The sequence below is a fragment of the Amblyomma mixtum genome, chromosome 1 (assembly GCF_055824585.1).
Source record: "Amblyomma mixtum isolate Tamu chromosome 1, ASM5582458v1, whole genome shotgun sequence".
Classification (NCBI taxonomy): Eukaryota; Metazoa; Arthropoda; class Arachnida; order Ixodida; family Ixodidae; genus Amblyomma; species Amblyomma mixtum.
This window is the reverse complement of record NC_143012.1, coordinates 43542662-43565222: the sequence shown is the minus strand read 5'-3', so window position 1 is coordinate 43565222 and position 22561 is coordinate 43542662. Positions and strand designations below refer to the sequence as shown.

The following is a 22561-nucleotide window of genomic DNA, read 5'->3' as shown; positions in this document are numbered from 1 at the left end:
TGTTAACAGTCCGAGGCGAAAGGGGGCCGTGTCAGTGAAAGAGCGGGAGTCAAGCCTTAGCCGGCATTCGAGCACGTCTTGTCGGCTGGCAGAGGTCAATGTACCTCGAGGGGACCATAACCATCGGCCTCTTATCTCTGTCCGGACAGAGGTCCGGCTCCACTCCAACCCCAACTGCAATAAAAGGAGAGAATTCTTCCCAGAGAAAAACTAGGAGCGAGAGAAGGGAGAAAATGGGAAAGGGCACCGGATGGGTGGCTTTGTAAGTGGCAGTGTAGTAGTTGAGGAACCGAAAAGCCACCATCACCATCACCCTGCTTGAAGCGGTGGTAAGAAGAACGCGAGAGGAGGGAGTGGAAGACACTGCACATTCGCCGAGACGAGGATATGCCATTCGGTACGCAACGGTGCACGTGTTACGGCGCGGACAATGGTTTCTCTCTCTCTCTCTCTCTCTGAGGGCGGGGTGTAAATCAGGCAAGCTGTACTGCGCCCTGACCCTACTGGAACGGCAGGCATTCCCTCACTACGCCTCTTTGTGCGTATATATAGGCACGAGGCCCCGCACTTCAGCCCACGATACGCGAGTCGTTTTAACTGGTTTCTTGGCACTGCTTTGTCTTCACCCGCATTTCCCTGCTATTTCCTTATTTGCAGTGCTTTTTTTCCCCTCGTGGACTTTTGTTCGAATGAAGCAACCTCAATGTCATTTCGTCTTTATTGCCAGCATCGAGCTGCGGGTTCATAAGGTTGAGTTGGCGCCGTTGCTGTTGATAGTGGGCGACCATAAAATGGGCTCCGAGCTCTGCTGGGTTCATTGTTTTTCTACCATTTCTGTAGTTCTTAATTTAGTTTCGACCAGTCGAAAAAAAAAACTTAAAACATGAGCGCTTTTTTTTTCATTTTATTACTCTGTGTCTGCATCGTAATACTTTGAAGTAGTAATCAGAACAACTAGTAAGAACTGAGGGTTCGTATTGTTTTCGGACGATCATAACAGCATAGGGGCCGACAGAGCTGAAGAAACTGCAAAATTGTCGTCGTATCATTGCATATCAATGCGAAGCATGGCGAAGAATGGCGTATTCTTAGCAATGTTAGTGACGCTAAATTGTATCCTCTACGCGTCTTTGAAAATTATAGCTTGTGACACTACACCACAAGTTAGTAAGCAACGTCATGCGGTACAACTTTATTTCAAAGAAATATGTACGATTTGTCACAGTCGCTAAGCTTGTCAGCTTTTTCTATCAAGGTGGCTATTATCAGCGCTACAAAGCATCCCTGTACGCCAATATCCACATTGAGCGGTTTCTTTTTCGGAAATCTCCCTACTCAAAGGACTGCGGTCCACTTTGGCAATAAAAATCTAAAACTGCCAGCCTTTCAAAGGGAGTGCATCAAGCTGAGCTCAGTCTACGGTACATTAGCTACGATATGAAGGGCGAGCTCCAAAGCGATGCGGTTTGCTCAGCGGTATTTTCTGATCATATGTGGCATCCCATCTAGCAGTAAAACTATGCGGTACTTCCTCGGAGGTCTTCCTAGTGTCAGCCTGCAATCGCCTGGTCAAGTCGGCGAAAGACTAGCGGCAAAAAAAAAAGCGCGAAAAGACTTCCACTGGGAGTACCTCAAACTGAGCTCTGCTTGGAGAACATCAGTGCTCCAATGTTAACTCTGGGCTATGTAGAGCGAGCCAATGAAAACACATGAGCTCTCCTCAACGTCATTCGCTAAGATTTCTTTTCCTTTTCTTTTTTTTATGACCTCTCTGCTCTAACGTCCGCTTTATGCCCTTGGGATAAAATTCGGTGCAAATGGCAGTTTCGCTCTGAGCACTTCCTTCTTTCTATGTTCGGGCTCCGAGTCTCATCGCAGTGGGAGCGTGGAGGCCCATTCCGGCGACTGTATGACGTCAGCGCCTGCCGTCTTCGTCGAGATCGTAGTCCTCCATCACCACGTGGGCGACTTGCTCGTCGACCACTTTTGCCTCCGCCTCTGCGGGATCGTCTCCTCGCCTCTTCCGTTTGCCCAGCGTTATCGGTGTCTGCCGCGGGCTCTGGAAAATAGGTTGGACCGTGGGCGGTCAGCTACGGCGCTAAAGTCGGCCACGGAAGATACTTGCGAATGAGTACTTCGCAGCGGAATAGAAAGAAAATAGTGTGGGACGGGGAAGAAACACGAGGCAATGATAGCTGAAATCGAGACGAGGAAATGGGCTTGAGCGGGACATTCGATGAGCATAGAAAATAACAAATTGTCAGTCAGGGTAGCACAGTGGATTGCGAGGACAAAAAACGCATAGAAAACGAAATCAGAGAGTCAGGTGGGAGATAACAGAACTTGGGAAATTTGCAGGGACAAAATGGCCACAGCTGGCGTAAGGCAAGCCCGGCAGTCGAGTATACGAGAAGCCTTTGTCCTTCAGCGTACGTAAAATAGGTATTGATTGATTGATTGATTGATTGATTGATTGATTGATTGATTGATTGATTGATTGATTGATTGATTGATTGATTGATTGATTGATTGATTGATACCACCAATGCTGCTGCGGTAATTTCTCTTCGACGCAATGTGTTATTAAATAGAGAGTTCGTGTTGGTATCTCGTCTACATTTGGTGCTCTTCATCTCAAAAGTTTATTCTTATGTTGTCCCATTACTCAAAAATAAAGGAATAGCTTCATAAAGCTGATGCGAGTGTTTAACTGTTCCACGCAGCACTCTTTAATCCTAATCGAAGTAGCATCCACTGGACTTTGAGCTCCCCTACAGTGGTGCACAGGACACCTATAGGGCGCGCTAGATTTAGTCATGGGAAATGGTGTCAGTGAATAGAAATTCTACAGAGCACAGCAAAGGGGCGCTAGTTTGCACTGAGGAAGACTTACGTCAATGCACGCTGCAATTATGCAAAAGGCTTCCTCCTGAGAGATGTTGGCGGGAAGCGAGTTCTGGAAGAAAAAAAGTAAAAACAGAACTATTTTACAATTACTATTGTTGTGTTGGGTAACCACGATGTTCTCAAAACCAGATGCACATTTACCTATATCTCGTATATATATATATATATATGTAAAGGCACCGAAGAAGTTGTTGATACTCCTAAAGAAGACCAGAAAATCACTTTCTTCTTCTTCTTCACCTCTTTATAATGGCACATACCCACGTGGGGGGATTGGCCAAGGTGTAGTGGTATACATTAGAAAATTTTCATAGGATTAAACGTGAATTTTGAAAAATGTATTACTTTTTACAACTTACTTCTTCTTTGTTCTCATCCTCTTCAAAGTCAGGCCTTTGGAGAAGCAACTGAAATGTGCTCTCCATCATTCGAAGTTTCGTTTCAGACGCGAAGCGACTGCGATCCTAAAATCTTCGTGAATTCCATCGTCTGGCTACTCATGTTCAAAATTCATCTGTAATCTGAACATCCTAAACAATCCATGCATAGCCGCATTCCGATTTTCAGTTGCCAATTTCACAGCTTCCGATTTGTTCTGAATTTCAATCACCGACTCTTCATTCCTTTTTTTCTCATTTGCAAAACGTTTCTGAGCATCTGTCACTTGCCGCCTGTGTCTTGGCCAACCCCTGCTGTGGGTACGCACCATTAGTTCCTTGAGGACAACAGCATAACAGGCTTCTAGCTTGGCTACCTTTAGAAGCCGGTAAAATTAAAGCTTTACTGCCGATAAACAGTCACCAACGTACCCCCTTAATGTTCATATAAATATAAATAGCCGTAATACCTGCGTCCAAGCTCTGGTGCTGCTATTTCCGAAAACCGATGGATTAGTGCAGATTAATAGCAAGCCAAACAAAATGCATTTGAAGTAGCTGCCTATGAATTTCATAATTTCTGCGTTCCGGTCTAGAATCATTGATAGTTTGGTCTTTTCATTGTCCTAAAATCAGCGTCGGAATTTAGAAGAGCCCAAGCGATAATTGTATAATCGAAAAACAGCATCACCGCTAATTTTTCTCACTAAAAACTGTAGAAATGCGTTGTCCTGATTGGCCCACATCTCCCGTCAGCCACCTCCTTCAAGACTGCTCCTAAATCTCTCCTTATCAAAAGAGAGATTCTCTATGTAGCTTCTATTCTATAAGTATACTAAATTCGATAAATCTAGTATACCTACCAAAACGTCCCTAAATATCTACACTAATTTGTCACATCACCGTACAGAAAAATGCGAGGTGAAAGTTTCTACACGAGTCTTCCATTTGTAGTCTTTGACGGCATAACCTAAGAACAATGTCTTAGCACATACAATACAAGGAGATGAAGCGGTAAAAGCCTCTAATCTACAAGAAACTACGGGACGTCTTTTAGCTTTCCACATTCTATCAGCTTGCCCCTACCAAAAACATGCTATAATGCCATAAAAGACGCTGTTCAATAATTGCCGTGTTCCTTGCTTAGAGTTTGGGTGTCGTCTCCGCTCTTTTGATAAATAATTGAAGCTTGCGAATTTTGGAACGAAAAGACAGTAAATGAGCAGAATAGTGAATCAAAGAGTGAATAAATTAAACGCAAACAGCGCTGTCACAAGATGCCGCAGTATTAAACGATGGTCCGTTCATTTCTAAGCAGTTTTAATGAGGTTAATAATCTGCTAATAGGGCAATATGAGTTCGAGAAAGAAAATAGGATAATGTCGCGTCCTTTCTCGTAAATGCGAATGGTAATGCACAAAACCCGCTAAATATTTCGTGGCGTACTCCGAATGCACGTTGCTGGTTGAAACCATGGACTTCGCTACCATGGTCCTTTTGGTGGGGAGCTAAAATGTCATATTCAGTGTTTTATGAAGTGTTCGCGTCTAGGCTTTCGTTGTCACGTCGCGATCTCGGCTGCCCTTCGGAGCGGCTGCTGCTATACTTTTTGCGATAACCGCAACCGCATTTTTTTTTTATCCGCCTCCTAGGATGTCTGCCTCGCCAAATAAGCCGGAGGCATGGACCCGTCTTCTTGAAATCTCATTTCAGGGTATTCGGTTTCAATGCTGTTTCTGACGTGTGGCTTCTTTCACGCACTTCGGTCCTCGGTTCCCGTCTTGTTAAGAGGTTCCCAGACGTTGCTATATATTTCCGGAACCCCGCGCCTTTTCGGGAACGTCGTAAACACAATATTTTACACTGGTATATTCTCGAGCCCCGAAGTGCGTCCTATTGTACGGAATACCAGAATAAACGTTCTCTGGAAATGGCCATATCCCCTCTTTGAAGCGAGGGAAAAGGTCGTTCTCGAGCTTATTTCGGGCCGGAAAGGCTTCTTTCCGAACACATTTATCGAAATGCATTGGCAACGTTCTGTCGAGCCACTCGCTTTGATTCAGAGATGACACTGGTTGTCTTGACCATGCGTATGTTATTGCTTTCAGTGTGCAGTCTTTCTAAGGCAGCAGAGGCGTTGCTTTTGTACAGCGTGAACGGCTGCCGTCTGCTGTCTGTGCTCCTTTAGCTATATAGAGGCTCAGTGTTCATTTCAAGAAGCGAACACGTCGTACACTCTTGAAGTGCACTATATAAAGAGAGTACGAAGATGGTATTCTTAACAAAACAAAACAAAGTGAAAAAGGATTGAGAAAGAGTCGCAGACTGCTAGCCAAAGTCCTGTCGTAGAAACGTTGGTAACTGAGTCTCCCCCTCAACACTTCATTTTGATTTGTGCTCTTAAAGTGCATCACGAAGGGTATTGCCATGGGATTTTATCGTCAATCCGTGAAGTATGTCGAAGTGGCGGTGTCTTACTTTATGAAGCTGGAGTGGGGAACTATTTTATTTTTCGATCTAAGCATTCTGTCTTTTCATATTAAAGAGCAACCGCTCGTTAATTCTGTTCTTATTGCGGTATTTCTTCCTGATTTCATAGAGCTATGTTCGCTAGTCAATCGTTTTTTTTTTTTTTTCAAAGATTAGTAAGAATTCGAAGCAACCCCCAACTCATGCTCTAACCCTTTAGCACCTTTTTGGCTCATTAGCATGTGTTTCGTCCGGTCTCATAAATTAGTTGCTACTCTGGCATTCAATAAACACACACTTTTTCGGATGTAATGCTGAGTGCCAAGGTTTCAGTGTGAACAGTGAAAAATAAGAAGTGCTATTTTAGCCGAAAAACGACAATGATTTCTTACCTGCTTTAAGCAACCGTTCAGCTGTAAAAAACAAGAACAATGATTTCATACAACTGTACGAGTCCAATTCTATTTTATCAAAAGCAAAATGCTGCTATATTGCTAGTACAGGTTTTCCTTTTGACTGCTTTGGCAACTCTCTTGTAACCGTCGTTAATTGCCACGCTTAGCTAGATTTACTTTATCTTGAAGAATTTATATGACAAATCTAATGGCATAGGTGACATATTATGTTTTAAATTTAATGACCTCCAATAAGTGCTATAAAGACTATGCAGTCATTGACTACTTTCATAGTATGCGCTCAGTAATACTGAGAGTGAATAGTGGCTCCACTATCAGTATTACGGAGCTTACACTACGCCAGTAGTCAATGGCCACCTAACGAGTCCGTTCTAGCACTATAAAATACCATTCGTACTGGTCTATGGTGACTAGGATGATCATGGCGCCCCACTTGTGAAGCGTACTGAAGTCATTGTCTGAAATCAACCTGTGGTTTATTTCCAAGGTACCACTGTATGCCTCAAACGCAAGTTCTGGAGGGAACGCTTTATTATAATGTACCAGGCGTGCGCAGCGCACTGGTGAGGAAGTAGTGAAGACAAATATTTGCATTTGTAGGTTGCCAACAATTTGCTGGCAGAAACGAAACATCGTCGAGAAGGGACTTAGAATAATTCCTCTCTGTACGATATGTGATTGTTGAATGCTGAGAGTCCACTTGTAATAATTGGAGTGGATACTATCCGTAGCTAATTTGCGTGTAAGAAACAACCTCAGCACTACTCACCTCCTACGTACCTCTACAATGTAGAAGACGGATGTGTAACACTTAAACACTGCTCAAAAAAATTTCATCAAGTTCTAAGCTAAACGTCAGGGGCAATACAAATTAGCGACCTCCCACGGATCTTGATGGTAACAAAATTTCACCAGTGGAAATATTGTTGCGGGAAAGAATATATTTACAGATATTTACAAATAGACAAGAACAGCTGCGAGCGGCACCGAGAACACAGTCCGAACTTCGTTGTCGTCTTCTACTCTTCCCACTCGTGCCATCGCTCTTTGTCGTCGTCGTCTACCCGCATCAGGACCCCCGGCTGCTGAAACGCCGTCTCGGCGTTAGGGCGGCGACGTATGAGCGTCGTAATAAGGTTTAAGGCGACAGACGTGGACGATGTCGGTGGTGGCGCCAGAGGACGATGGCGAGGTTTCAAGGGGAGCAATTTCATAGTTCACGTCGGTAACACGGCGCACGACACGGTAAGGGCCACGGTAGTGCGAAAGGAGCTTCTCGGAGAGACCGACGCTGCGAGAGGGCGTCCAGAGAAGGACGAGCGATCCTGGGGTAAATTCGACGGCCTGGTGACGGCGGTCGTAGGCTGACTTCTGGGAAACTTGAGAGGCTTGGAGCCTACTACGTGCTATTTGGCGCGCCAGCGTGGCCTGGGAGATGGCGTCCCGAGCGTAAGCAGTGGGGGGGGGGGGGGGGGGGGGGGGCTGAAGAAGGCGGCAAGAGTGTGTCCAAAGGCAAGGTGGGATGCCTACCAAACAAAAGGTAGAAAGGAGAATAGCCTGTTCTGTCATGAAGGGAAGAGTTATATGCAAATGTCACATAAGGCAAGGCTGCGTCCCAATCTCGGTGGTCTGGCGATACGTACATGGCTAACATGTCGGTGAGCGTGCGGTTGAACCTTTCCGTAAGCCCATTGGTTTGTGGGTGGTAAGCTGTCGCGAGCTGGTGCTGCGTGTCACAAGAACGAAGAATGTCGTGAAGTACTCTGGATAGAAAATAACGACCGCGGTCGGTGAGCAGTTGACGAGGGGCGCCGTGGTGAAGGATGACGTCTTGCAGAAGAAAATCGGCAACATCGGTAGCGCAGCTGGACGGCAAAGCACGCGTGATGGCGTACCGAGTCGTATAATCAGTTGCGACAGCGATCCACTTGTTGCCGGAGAGGGACGTCGGAAAAGGGCCAAGAAGGTCGAGGCCAACACCGTGAAAAGGTTCCGGAGGTATGTCAATGGGTTGCAAAAGAGCGGCAGGCAAAGTGGAGGGCCTTTTCCGACGTTGATACAGGTCGCAAGCGGCCACGTAACGCTTGACGGAACGATAGAGAGCAGGCCAAAAGAAGCGATGCCGCACCCGAGCGTACGTGCGGGACACGCCAAGGTGACCGGCTGTCGGCAGATCGTGCAGTTCTTCAAGGACAGAAGAGCGTAGACGTTGGGGTATGACGAGCAGGAGCGGAGGGCCATCGGAGCGTAGGTTTCGGCGATACAAAATGCCGTTCTGGAGCACATAAAGGTTCAGAGACGGAGATCGGTTTGCAGAACGGATGCCATCAAAGATAGGACGTAAAGATGAGTCGTGGCGCTGTTCGTTGGCAATATCGGCAAGATCGGAGATAGCTAAGAGGCAGGGCAGGGTCTCAGCGTCCTCTAGGTCAGGTGATTCCACAGGGTATCTGGATAAACAGTCAGCGTCCTGGTGATGGCGCCCTGACTTGTACACGACGGAGTATGAGTATTCTTGGAGGCGCAATGCCCAGCGACCAAGGCGACCGGTGGGATCTTTTAGTGAATACAGCCAACAGAGAGCGTGGTGATCAGTGACAACAGCGAATGAACAGCCGAACAGGTAGGGTCGGAATTTAGCTACTGCCCAGACAAGGGCAAGACACTCGCGCTCAGTAATGGTGTAATTTTGCTCTGCGGCTGAAAGTAGGCGGCTGGTATAAGCGATGACTCGATCTTGACCCTGTTGTCGTTGGGCTAGGACGGCGCCGATGCCATATCCGGAGGCGTCCGTGCGAACCTCTGTGGGAGACGACGGGTCAAAATGTGCTAAGATGGGCGGAGTGGTCAGCAAATGGACGAGGGATGAAAATGAGTTCTCTTGAGCAGGGCCCCAGGTAAAGGGGGTGTCTTCAGAAGATCGGTGAGGGGACGAGCAACGCCGGCGAAATCTTTGATAAAACGGCGAAAATACGAGCACAAGCCGACAAAACTGCGCACATCTTTCGACGACCTTGGAAGAGGAAAGTCCTTCACAGCTTGAATTTTGATGGGATCTGGGCGTACACCAGAAGCGTCAACGAGGTGTCCGAGAATAGTGAGTTGGCGACGACCGAACTTGCATTTCGATGAGTTCAGCTGAAGTCCGGCGTTACGAAACACTGTCAGAATATTGGAGAGGCGCTCGAAGTGCGTGGCAAAAGTAGGCGAGAAAACCACAACATCGTCTAGATAACAGAGGCAAGTGGACCATTTAAAGCCACGAAGAAGGGAGTCATCATTCGTTCGAAGGTAGCCGGAGTGTTACAGAGGCCGAACGGCATGACTTTAAACTGGTATAAGCCATCAGGCGTCACGAAGGCGGTCTTCTCGCGGTCCTTTTCATCAACGGCAATTTGCCAGTACCCCGATCGAAGATCAATTGAAGAGAAATATTTGGCGCCGTGGAGGCAATTTAATGCATCATCGATCCTTGGGAGTGGATATACGTCTTTTTTTGTGATGCGGTTGAGGTGCCGATAATCAACGCAGAAGCGCCAGCTACCGTCCTTCTTTTTCACCAGGACGACTGGTGAAGCCCAAGGACTTGACGAGGGCTCGATGATGTCTTTTGCGAGCATCTTGTCCACCTCTTGATTTATGACGGTGCGTTCGGCGCTCGGCACTCGGTACGGACGTCTGCGGAGAGGAGCGGAATCACCGGTGTTTATGTGATGCGTCACCACAGAGGTCCGAGCCAAAACACGGCGATCAAAGTCGAAGATGTCGCGGAAAGATGATAAGAGGCACCTGAGATCGCGAGCTTGCATCGGCGGTAGGTCAGAAGCGATCATGTCGGCGTAGTCGTCCGTTGGGTTCACTGTTGATGGGGCCGCAGGCAGCCGGCATTGCTGAGTGGAAGGTAAGCAGCTGTCCACCACTGATATCACACATTCGGCAGCAGGGCACAGCGTGGCGAGTGAGATGCCTTGCGAGAGCAGGTGGATGGATGAACCAAAGTTCAGGACCGGAAGGTACGCTCGGTTGGCCGACATTGTAAATACAATGTGTGGAAGCGCAATGCTGCGCGTCAGGGAGACGTCAAGTTCCGGAGTGACTACGTAGTGACCATCCGGTACAGGGGAAACAGATGAGAAAGAAATGTAAGTTGCGGCTTGAGGCGGTAGACGGACAAAGTCGACAGCACAAAGACGGTGTATAACTGGGGACGGCGACTAGCAGAAAGAGGAAGGTCAAGCTGAACAACATTAGTGGCGCAGTCAATGAGGGCTGAATGCTCAGACAGGAAGTCGAGGCCAAGAATGACTTCATGAGGGCACTGGTCCAAAACGGAGAACAGAACGGATGTATGGCGGCCGGTTATGGTCACACGGGCTGTGCATAGTCCAACAACATGAGGCGTTCCGCCGTCGGCAACGCGGAGAACGGCTTTGGGTGCAGGGGTCAGTACTTTTCGGAGGCGGCGTCGTAGGGCTGAACTCATGACGGATACGTGCGCGCCTGTATCGATCAGGACTCGCACAGGCACTCCATCGACATGAATGGCGAGCAAATTATGGTGTGCACGAAGGGCTAATCGAGGATTTTGGGACTGGAGCTGTACTGCAGCATCACCTCCAGACACTGCAGCGTCTAGTTTTCCGCTTGCGAGCGTCCGTAGGGGCCAGGAGAGGAGCGACGGCGTTGGGGCGAACGAGACTGTCGACGCAGGGGGGACGGGGAGCGGCTGGAGCGGGGAATCTGGCCGTCGACTGTAGCACTGTGCTGGGCTGGAGGGGGCGTGTAGTGGCTGGGCTGTTCGTCGTCGCGGTGGGAGCTGAGAGGACGGTATGTGCTGCGACGGGACCAATAATTTCGACAGTGGCGGAAGATGTGGCCAATGCGGTGGCAATGGAAACAAATGGGCCTGTCGTCGGTTGTCCGCCAATCGTTAGGGTTTCGGCGACGTGGAGAGAAGTACGAAGGTCGTCCAGGAGCAATCGCAGTGATTTCGGGTGGTGGTGAAGACCGTACAGGGCTGACGGGCTGAAAACCAAGGTTTGCAAGCTCTTGGCGGACGACAGCTTGTACCAGAGAGATGGTAGGCAAGCGGTTGTCGCCATCATGCAGATGCAGGGGGGCAGGGGACATAGCTTCGAGCTCGCGTTGGATGATGCGGGTCACATTTTCTGGGGGCGCCGGAGTTTCCCGGTGTCGCAGGTCTTCACATGAAGAAGTCGCAGCCGTGTTGGGCAGGCGTGTGTACGGCTGGCTAATACGCCTGCTTTTGGCTTCCTCGAAGCGTCGACATTCCTTAATAATTCCGTCGACTGTAGTGCAGTTCTTGTATACGAGCAAGTTGAAGGCATCGTCGGCAATTCCCTTCAACACGTGGCCGACTTTGTCAGACTCGGGCATGTTGGCGTCAACTTTGTGACAGAGGGCCAGCACATCTTGAATGTACGACACATAGGACTCCGTAGATGTTTGAGCTCAGGAGGCGAGGTCCTTCTTAGCGGCAAGCGTTCGGCCGAGCGGCCGTCCAAACAATTCGCGGAGTTTCTCTTTGCACACGTCCCAGCTGGTCAGATGGTCTTCGTGCGTCTCATACCAGACCCGGGCGGTGTCTTTTAGATAGAATATTACATTTGCGAGCATAAGGGTCGGATCCCAGCGGTTGTAGGTACTCACTCGCTCGTGCATGTTGATCCAGTCGTCGACGTCAGTGTTGTCGGTACCAGAAAATGTCCCAGGGTCACGAGGGGGAGAAAGAACGAGTGATGTCATGGCCGGGGCTGAGGTTTGCTGGGCGGCGACTTGGGTCATGATGAGTGAAGGCAACTGGCGGCCGCTGCGGAGCTCCGTCGTCGGTAGACGTAGGGGAAATCCGCACCTCCACCAAATATGTTGCGGGAAAGAATATATTTACAGATATTTACAAATAGACAAGAACAGCTGCGAGCGGCACCGAGAACACAGTCCGAACTTCGCTGTCGTCTTCTACTCTTCCCACTCGTGCCACCGCTCTTTGTCGTCGTCGTCTACCCGCATCAATATTATCCGAAACGCAGAGCGCAGTTCTGTTTAAGGGAGTTGATTTTTGTAGGAGCGTGTCGACTGTAACTAGAATCACATACCAGGTAGAGGGCCGCCAGAAAGTAATGCGAATGACGTAAAAGAAATTGAATACTCACGGCGGTGTTGTACTTTTGCTGGTTGCACAAGATACACTGGCTCTGAAAAAGAAATATTTAATTATTTTATAGGCACGCCGGAGGTTTTGCGCATACGATGAATGCGGGAAGTAGGACAATTAGAGCATAAGCTTGAAAGTGTCATTGCAATTGCAACTGCGGAGTCGTCGGAAGCTAAACTTCCGCCGCTGTAACGATGTCCTAGTGATATCACATGTCGTTGTATTGAGGAAATGCATGATGAAAGCGTTAGGAATATCGGACTCAGTGCATAATAACGCGCTGCATGAGCAGCATTTGATAGTATTAAAAGCATATACAAGTCAAATTTATTTCGTACGTCCGTACATGTGTATTATCAGAAGTACCAAGATTACTTACCTGAAGCGATGACGCCTGAGACAGCATGCAAAACCTAACGTTCTGCTGTAAGTAAAGAAAAGTTTAGAAATTGACTTGTAACAGAGGTCTGAAACATATTAATGGTAGACCTTGCTACCTATACTGTCCGTATTTGAATTCAGAAAGCAGAACTGGGTGGAAACATTATTTTCAGTTCCTTGTCAACCTCAGCGTTCGCTGGTATAACGTTATAATCATGTGGTTTAGACATTGACGTCCCTGCTATCATATGGCGTTCATGTTCGCGGCGTTGTTAATCAGAAGGTCCCCGAAACGTCCCACCTGGTAACTTGTCTAACTGCACTGCATGCCGCCAGGTGCATGCGTAATGTGATATTGAAATTCTTAGACGCTTATAACAGTACTGGTTTTCTAAGAAGCGGGAATCATCGTCACTATTAATTTTATGAACTCCCCAACATATCAAGAGCCATTCTAGCCAAAGTAAAATAGTGTGGCAGTTGGTCTTTTAGGAGCCTGTGGGTACTTCATGAAATATCTTTGGGAAATTCTTTACTTCACTGTCCACTCTGTGATATTTGTACTTGGCTTAAAGTTTGGCTCGCACATCCTTTTTATCTGTTCTCCAAATTTTTGTTGGAAGCGTTAAATTATACCACATTTAAGCCGCCGCGGTGGCTCAGTGGCTATGGTGCTCGGCTGCTGACCCAAAAGACGCGGGTTCGATCCCGGCCGCGGCGGCTAGAATTTCTTTTGAGGAGAAATTCTAGAGGCCCGTGTACTGTGCGATGTCAGCGCACGTTAAGAACCCCAGGTGGTCGAAATTTCCGGAGCCCTCCACTACGGCGTCTCTCATAGCCTTAGTCGCTTTGGGACGTTAAACCCCACAAAACCAAACCTATACCACATTTAAAAAGGCGTAATACCTAACAGCAAATGTGCACACTGCTCTAAAGTTTAGAGTCCACATTTTGGACGCAGTACGACGCTGTAATATTGGTGCAGGTTTTGCCTGACCACAAACTGGCAAATCATCGTGTTTTTCAGTCATTTCTAGAGCTAGGACATTTTATCGCCACTGTCACGTTCTTTAGAGCATGATGAACAATATTTATGACCTAACTTAGGCAAGTCATCCTGACAAGGGTTCATCTTAGGTAATTAAGAAAATAGAGCAAGTCTTTCAGCTCGCAAACTGACCTTGGTCAGTTTATCGCAGTTTATCGCTTAGTCTACGTGGCCGCGCCTTATCAGGGCTGAGGCGCCGGAGTCTGCAATCGCGTCAGCGTTTATTAACCATTTATCTATATGGATGAAACCGGTTCGTTATATAGCCTTCATAGATAAGCACGCCGCGGAAAATTTGGACAGAGGCTCAAATGGCTGTTGGACTTCAAGTGGCTGTTTACATCACAGTATGCAAGCTTATTTCGATGCATGAACTAGAATTAATTCCCAATAACACTGCGATGAGCCACTCCATTCTTTACTTTGATAGGTTCTTTTTCTTGTTCAATACCCAAGCTTTAAGTAAACTGCTTGCTCTTATAAAGACTTAAATTTCCAGTAATTTAAAAAATCTCGCAGAAGTACCGACTGAGGAGGCCTGCTGGTTTAAATTAGTTCGGAATTATTATGTTTGTCCTCTTAATATTCGGCGATCTTATTTACGTTCATTCTTCGAAATAACTGCTCGAAAGCATGGGGGTCTAGCTAAAAGAAGGGGGGCGGGGAAAGATTTTCATCGGCTTCACTAAAGAAATGTAAATAAACTTGATCCGGTTTGTGTCTCTTCAAGATTTGTAGTTCTTTCTCTGTAAACTTTTTGGACGGCGCACTTATGCAGTTGCCTTGTTTCTGTTGAATCATGGTTAGAAGTTCGATAATTTACGTTTAGATTGTTGCGCTCCGTATCAGCGTTTTTAGATCCCTTTCAGTTTGCAAGCTCCCCCGCGCCGCGCCCGAGAAAGCGGCCCCCGTCCGCTTCCACTCACCACGCGGCGCTGCTGTCGCTGTCGGCCCGAAGGCGCCGGAGCGCTCGCGCTTGGCAGTTGCTGTGACAGCCTGTTCTCATCCGCGATAACATTGGGAGCGAACACGTCGAACTCAAATTTGCTGTACTTTTGGAGCTGTCACGTTGAAACTTCAGCCTCATGGTTAAAGAAATGTTTCACCTGGCTAGTAAGGGTGAGATAAAGAGCAGAATGATGCCAGTTCGCAAAAAAACTATCGTTTGCATTGCGCTTTATCGCATCACGTTTGCGACGATTAGCGCTGATGATATGCGTATGTTGCAGTAGAGCTATCAATATTTCTTCGGGAGAATGCACGAAACATTAATGAAAGGATAAAACTAGCGATGTTCCGCTTCTAGATCAGTCACGAAATTCCGCGCTATATTATCAACGAAGCACCGCACATGCGAGCAGCATTTTGCACGTTCTTTAGAATTCCAATTTCAGAGAACACAACTATAAATGCAGACACACTTAGCTGGATGCAGGGAGGGAATAACTATAGAAGAGCTTTTTATTTGCAATGATAGCACAGACAGGAGCAGCGTACTGCACTTTCATTTTTAGAATGTTAATTTCATTGAACACAGACAAGCATTAAATGCAGACACACTAAGTCGGAAGCACGGAGGGAATGGCTACTTGAAGGCGAGCTTTTTTATTTGCAATGACAATATTTCTCTGTTCTCTAGCCGACGATTCACGTCTCTCGCCTAGAAGTGAATGCGTGTCACTATGACAAAACGCAGCACTTGGCATGTAAAAGTGGCCATATGCTCTGCACATCCAAGCCGAACAAGGTTTTGCAATTCAAGCTCGTCTAGCAGCTCCCAAGAAACGTCCCTTTCAAAAACGGGACCTTCCTTCAAAGAAATCGGGATTGCTTTGTTTACAATGTTGGTAAACTCTAGCATCTTTTTGGTGGGATGCTTTAAGCACCCTTGCTTGAAGCTTTTGTATACTGTAAGATAAGCGTCACTGCCAACAACTGGCACAGGACAGCTGATATCTTCCATGCTGATATCTGCTGGCTGCTCCAAATCAGGCGGCGGTGACCATGGCGTAGACGCGAAGGGCCACGCTGGTCGGGCAAACAGCGTGGCGAGCGCCACCGCACGGAAGGAAACGGAAAGGCGACAATCCGCGCACCGCAGCTTTCAAACTGAAAGGGATCTAAAAACGTTGCTCCGTATCACGTATTTCGTGTTTGCTCACTTTCTGTCTTCTAGTAGCAAGCAGTCAAATCAAAGCGAAGGCGGTGATTTTGGATTCAAGCAGAAACATGTTTTGCTTTTGTTTTCTAGATTTAAAGTCTTGACAAGTTATGACACGTTTTTCGGAAGCAAAAAAAAATTGATTTTTATGTTGTGCGCTAGTTTATATGTGAAGAGAACAGAGCGTTACCAAGGTTCAGAAAAGCTAGCACACAACTTGAAGAAAATTGTAAAACGCGCGGTTCTTTGCCTTGTTTTCTGGACTCCCGGAAAACTGTTCAGACTTCTGAAATAAAATTTTAAGCCACAAATCAGTTACTCGTGAGCTTAACCTTGAGAACGTTTTTCGTCGATTCAGTTTCGTTAACGTTGGCTGTCTAGAAGTTATTTGATCGTCACAAGAGATAGAAAGCGGCCTAAATGCATAAAGTGGCAGCGAATACCTCAGGCCGGGAATCTCAGGCCTGACGCGCGATCTAAGATACTCGGGATAGTTTTACATGAAAAGTAAAAACTAAACTCCGCGTGAAGAGGGCGTTGATTGTAAAGTCCGGATCCAGAATTTTTGAAACAGTGACTTGGCAACAGTGGTAAGAAATGTTAATTGGCTTTAGATATATTCATCCTGCATCTGTGCGATCTTCAGCAACACTCGGTATCTGCAGAAACGCATAAAATTTTCCTTTAAACAACACTAATCTTGAGAAAGAACATTGAAAAGGCCTTTTATTAATGCGTCATTGTTCCAATTAAGCATCAAAAGAAAAATAAAAAGGTGTTCAGTAATAAACGTCTGAGCTAAGAAATCAAGCCGCATATTAAGCAGCCAGTTAAGGACCACAAAACTGCATGTAAATTATAAGCCTCTATGTGAATTTCATTTTTATTGTTGGAGGGCTCTTTATTCATCAGTTCTTGCCCATATAATACATCGCCAGACAATTATCCAGTGCCGCTGATATTTATCGTTTCCGAAAAACCCTTAGTGGAACTCGACGTGAAATTTTATTTACTTGTTTCGGCCGTTACAACGCTTGCCGGCTAGGTGGGTGCAAAAATATCGCCGCGGAAATCCAAGGCCTAGTTAGAGCAGTCGAGGTGACAGTTCGCATGTCACGGAAATTCAAGATACCTCACAAGTCACACTAGTGTAGCAGAAGGAACAAATTATATGACCCAGCAATGACAGGTTATAAAACTTAATTCCTAGTCAAGAAACAACACAAAATTTTCTGCCGTCACAAATTTTCTGTCCTAATTTTGGCTATAGACCTGTAGCAACAGCAGAATTTTCTGTAGCTACTACAGACAAGTACTAGAAAAAAAATTAGTACTGCAGAAACATGCTACAAATTAACAAAAAAATCTGCCTTTATTTCCAAACGACAATACAGTTTGTCGTATATTGAGCAGGGTTGTGTCGTTTTGTTTCAAAACTGGTTAGGGCTAATTGGAGAGATATGGTAGAGTCCTTTGCCCTGCAGTGGGCGTAGTCAGGCTGTTGATTATGATGACAACATGGTGAAGAACATAGCGGAGTTCTAGATTGCAACACAATGAGAGCCTAAAACCGAGGCCAGTCATTACGTATTTAAACTCACGTGATATTTCAAAGTTTTTACCTGCGTGAATGTAAGGTGCAAATGCTTCAGAGCAAGAGCATGGCGATGGAACGAATATTTCTTATCTATTGTTCGCGCTCGTTTATCACCGCCTTCGGCAAGCCGTGCCCCACGGCGTTGTTGATTTGACATTTATATCGCTTACATTCGAAACTGCTTTTTGTACATCAGCACGACTCCACGGAAGCCAGACTCCGAAGTTCCCCGCATACTCTTTTTTTACGTTCCGTGCAATTTGGTCCCCACCTGTACATGAACTATTTCTTGCCAACTCTCTCGCTCTTGTATAGTCCGTGTTCTACGAAACTGTCACGCCTTGCCGATAGCCCTTTTCGTTCGGGCCTGCGCCACACGCAGCGAGTAGGTTGTGTGAATTCCAAGAGCGAGAAATACGAGAGAGGGAATTTATGGATGCAACGCACGGTTCGGCAATCAGAATTCAAAGGGGTCTGGCGGCGACCAGGACATGTAAAAAACTTGGAAGGCGATTTATTCAGTACTTGCGTCTGTGGTGCGCACTGGTATTATTTTTCTGTGCCCCAAATATTTATGCGGAATTGTCTGCGAGCGTTGCTGTACGTCGAATCACTGTCTGGTTTCTCGTGCAGTTCGCTGTGAGTTAAAAGGGAACCCTGTCTCTCCTATCTGCATACATCCGAAGCAGAGTGAAGTACCTATAAAGCTGGGCAATAAATTTTCAGATTTCATTTTACATTCCTTGCTCAACCACTACCAGAGTCCCCTCTCCGCTTTATTATTTCTTTTTCTGTCATGAAGATTCTTGTGCGCCGATACTCTACATGGGCACCTGCATATGTGATGGCTTGCCAGTTTTCAAGCTCGATGCTTAATTCCTTAATTACTTGACTTGATCGGGCTGACTTGTTGACTCATTCAGTTCTCCTCGCGTCCTTAAACAGTCAACACTAAAGCATGCTGGCGTAGATCACTGATTCACCACTGTGTAATAAACCAAACTTCTACTTTAATTACGTGCAAAACAGAAAAACAAGATTACGGGAAGCGCCAGAGCACGCAAACATTCTCGAGTGCCTGAGATCGCTCATGTGACCCGAGGAGGCCTGTTTTTAACCTATACTTCCCCCACCACAAGCTAAATTTATTTCTTTCAACTCGAGAGAGTAACTGCCCCCTCGGAAAAAAATTCTCCGGCATCGCCGTTTGTGGTTGTTTGAACCTCGCAGCAGGAGCGGCTGGAGCAACCTGCCGCTCCAACAACCTAGATGCTCCACTTAGACCATGCGACCCTGTGGTGTCATCACAACCTGCCCGCCGGAGTGTGAGAAAACTGACCACCCTTGCAAGGTGGCAGTTAAATTAATAATTCGCCGCGAGACATGCTCAGGAAGAGGAACTTCGATCGCACAAGCTCCACCGGTGGCAGCACCTGCCATTGCAGGGCTGTGGCGCATCGCTTAATCGCTGCACCACTGCGCTAGGAGTGGTATGAGGACTCCCGGGGACTCATGAATGTAAAGTCGAGAACGATAAATTCCACATAATTGGCATTAACTAATTAGCGCCATCGCGTCATACCCTTAAGGCGGACCTCAAGTGTAGCTTCCTGGTTTTTTTTTTTAAACACCGGTTTGTCTGTATGGTTACTAAACTGAAACTAAGCGCGAAAGCATTTGTTTATTTTTATGGATCGAATGCGAGCTGCTCGGACTATGTCATCAATATAAGCTACATTTCTCCTGGTATGTTGAGTTTTTTTTCACAGTCTAGAAATATACGTATCAATTTTCTTGCAGCGTTTGCTGAGCGGCACCTACTGCTTAGTGACAGCTGCAGAGTATTTGTCGGGAACAAACGTACGCAAATCGTCATCGACACTGCTCACAAAGAGTTAATTTTTTTCGTTGATTGATTCTCCTGCTTGGTATAGCCAACAAACCCAGTTTTTTGTTCACATTAGTTCTAGAATTGGAAGAAAGTATATGACATCCGCGCCAATAAATAAAATACTCATAACGCGGCATTCGAGAACTGCATGCAGACTGCACAAACGAGAGAAATTGTCTCACAGTAAAAGCTGTGCAACACAGACGCTTCTTAAATAGCTATGTGAACAGGTTCTGGTTTATTTATTTTTTTTTAATTTCGTACGTTCTGTAGTGCAAGGTAAAAGAACCTTCGTCACTGATTAGTATATCCAACGGTCGAATATTTCTCTCCATTTGATAAAGTATCTAGTAACAACACCATTGGTGGTGATTTCGAACTTAAGATATGGTGCACGTGACTTGCCTATTTGCCAACTGTTTCAAAAGCCAAGTACCCTAAAGTACAATAAGCTAGACGTGCAGCCCCTCACGTTGTACTTGCAGTAAACAGTTAGACAGAAAAGGCGTATCTTTGCATAAAATGAAAGACACGAGTGAGAAAAAGCTGTGAGAAGACTTCCCCATGAAAGGTCTAGTTATGAAAAGTAGACAATAATGAGAGCGTTATATAACGCAGCTGCTAAAAAATGTAAAGAAACAACGACTTTGAAGTCGCCAGAGAGGATTAAATTTATATAAGAATATTTCTGCACGAGCCCTTTTAGTTATGTACGCTCTATTTATCGTTGGAGTTTTCCTTGATTTCTCGTGGAGATAATTCTGACTTTGTATTAGTGTCACCTAATCGCACTTTTCTACTGTATATGCCGTTTTGCTACAAACTGGAGAAGGCAAGGTCCCGTCATGTGATGTAAACCTTCACCCCGTGTCTCCTGAAGGAAGGCAAGAAGTAAAATATATATCAGTGCCAAGGAATGTCTTCAAGTTCGAATATATTTTTGCCTATATTCCGGAAACAGTCAGATATGGCTTCGAGGCGTAAACTGTGGCATAAAGTAACATATGCATTCTGCCGATAAACTTCACAGTTGTTCCAATACTCTTCGTGACTCCACTAATAGTGGGCCTCCCCTTTTTGTATGGTTGCCTTTCCGCTTTGCGAAACACTGGGCCCATGGGGTATCTGCAATCTATATATGAGTACTGCCCTGTAAAATCACCTATTTTGCTTTAACTAAACGTTCTATTCAGAGTCGATATTTCGCTACATAACGTTCGCACGCCGTCTACTCATTCCAACTTGAAGCGTTAGAGAGTTTGATGTCAACATGGTCTCAGTAGCCAGCACTCTGGTCAGAATGTTTTCTATCACTCTGAGCCAGGTGTGCGAAGAAAAAGAAAACGCAAATCTGAGACTTCCAGCAAGTGTCCAACAATTGTTCCTTTCCTACTTTCTTACCTCTGTTGCGGGTAATAGGGTGACACTTGCCAAATATTTTTTCTGATTCCTTCATAATTAAAGCATTATAGGGTTTAAATATTCTTTCACGTCTACACACACTGTTCCAAATGAGAGGATTTACCTGGTTCAAACCATTGAGGAAGAAAGCTGTCACGACGATGGTGCAGAATGGCAGAGAAGTCACAATCCTTTTCCATGCCTGAGACACCTGGAAAAAAAAATGCGGTGGTGGTGGCAATACAAGGAAAGAACTGCAGGCCACACAGGGTCAACTTGGCACGCATCAAACCACAGAATCAAACCTTGGCGGGCAACTGTCTATATTTCCTTAGGACAATGTATCAGAATGCTAGTTTACATCGTCTTAGTTGCAGGAATTAAAGCAGGTTAAAGCCTCAGATTAATCTTCCAGTGGCAGCAACACAGGCAGAGGCTCAAGTCTGAATGAGTTGCTCTTTCACTATTTGCACTTCTTTTCTAGGCGTCACTTCATTAAAGACTGTGGGTGTTTCAAGATTCGTAAAGAATTCTCCTTCAGCAGCAGACGCATGAAAACACTACGTATACTGACATACTCATGCTTCGTTCACGGGCACTTTGGTGCAAATCGTAGCAGTTTCGCATAACCTGGGAATAGTACCCTCGAGTGCGCAATCCTCCTGGTTTAGAAAATCACCACTGCAAAGTCTTTGGAGGCTAATTTCGGCGGAATGTTTATCATTCATAAGAACAAACAAGTGGGAAAAAAATTTGGTAGAAAACTCGGCGACAACAGAATAACTGTCGCTGCTTCGAACAACAACGTACCATGAAGTTCATGTGCACAGACTTCATTTATTGGCATTCCTTAGATGGAGAATTTCTTCAGTTTATAGCACGGCTAGAGGAGCCGAACACCCAAGAGTAACTGAGAACTGCTCACCGTTCCAGCCACCCAGATCCGAAGAATCGTTCCGACCACTCGCGTAACGGTAGAGAACTTAACGTTGGTACGGTGCCGCAGAAAGTTACACTATAACTAGCCAAATAAGGTTCGCTATTGGGCAGCCCTGAGTGCATCTTGAACGGCGCCGCTAGTTACTTCAACGAAAGTAGGTTACCCGGCAACGCAGTACTCCGGGACGCATCTCGGCTGGCTTACCTGGATTCGTCGGCGCACCTCCATTTGGGTCACGATTCAAAATGGTTTGAAAAGCAACTACCCACTTGTCCAACAGGATGCGGCATGGCTTTCGGACAGTCCTCACCCACAGCCATATACCCAACCAGGCGACGTAGTTGTGCGAGTATTTTGAGAGAGAAAGTAAAAAAAGGAGGAAAGGGAAAGTGGTTGAAGAATGCCATTGCTGGGGGCGAACCAACCGCCGCATCAGAGCTCAATTCGACGGTCCGCGCTTTTGCTACTGGACGCCAGCGATGAATAAACCGACCGATGGGAGCGGAAAGCGATGAATCCCACCGCATTGGCGACGATTCGCCGGGCGCATCCGTTTTGTGCGTTTCGCGTGCGTGCTTCACGGCCTTGGCGCCCTTTTGTACCGATCTGAAGCAAAATCATCTCACGCTCTCTTACTTCGCTTTTTGCTTGTTTTGTGTCCTTTCAGTTGTTTTTTCGGCTGCCTTCTGTTTTTTAATGCCTCGTAAGCTTTAGTTCCAATGTTATTTTGGGGAATACGGGCTATTGCAAGTGTAGAAGCAGTTGTAGAAGCAATAGAAACAATAGAAGTGTAGAAGC

At 46.2% G+C, this 22561-nt stretch overlaps 1 protein-coding gene across 2 annotated transcripts; it reads right to left on the bottom strand.

Annotated features, from left to right (window-relative positions):
- Positions 1-1133: 1133 nt before the first annotated feature.
- LOC149366174 (uncharacterized) lies at positions 1134-22062 on the bottom strand. Of its 2 annotated transcripts, XM_089553493.1 has the most exons (7): positions 21968-22062; positions 20948-21034; positions 12724-12768; positions 12343-12384; positions 6146-6166; positions 2894-2956; positions 1134-2059 (listed from the first exon to the last, which is right to left on the bottom strand). In XM_089553493.1, exons 1-7 carry the CDS (start codon positions 21989-21991, stop codon positions 1916-1918), a joined length of 426 nt encoding a protein of 141 aa, XP_089409619.1. In that variant the 5' UTR covers positions 21992-22062; the 3' UTR covers positions 1134-1915. The 2 variants fall into 2 exon arrangements, with proteins under 2 accessions (XP_089409619.1, XP_089409691.1); XM_089553565.1 differs by lacking the exon at positions 12724-12768.
- Positions 22063-22561: the final 499 nt, after the last annotated feature.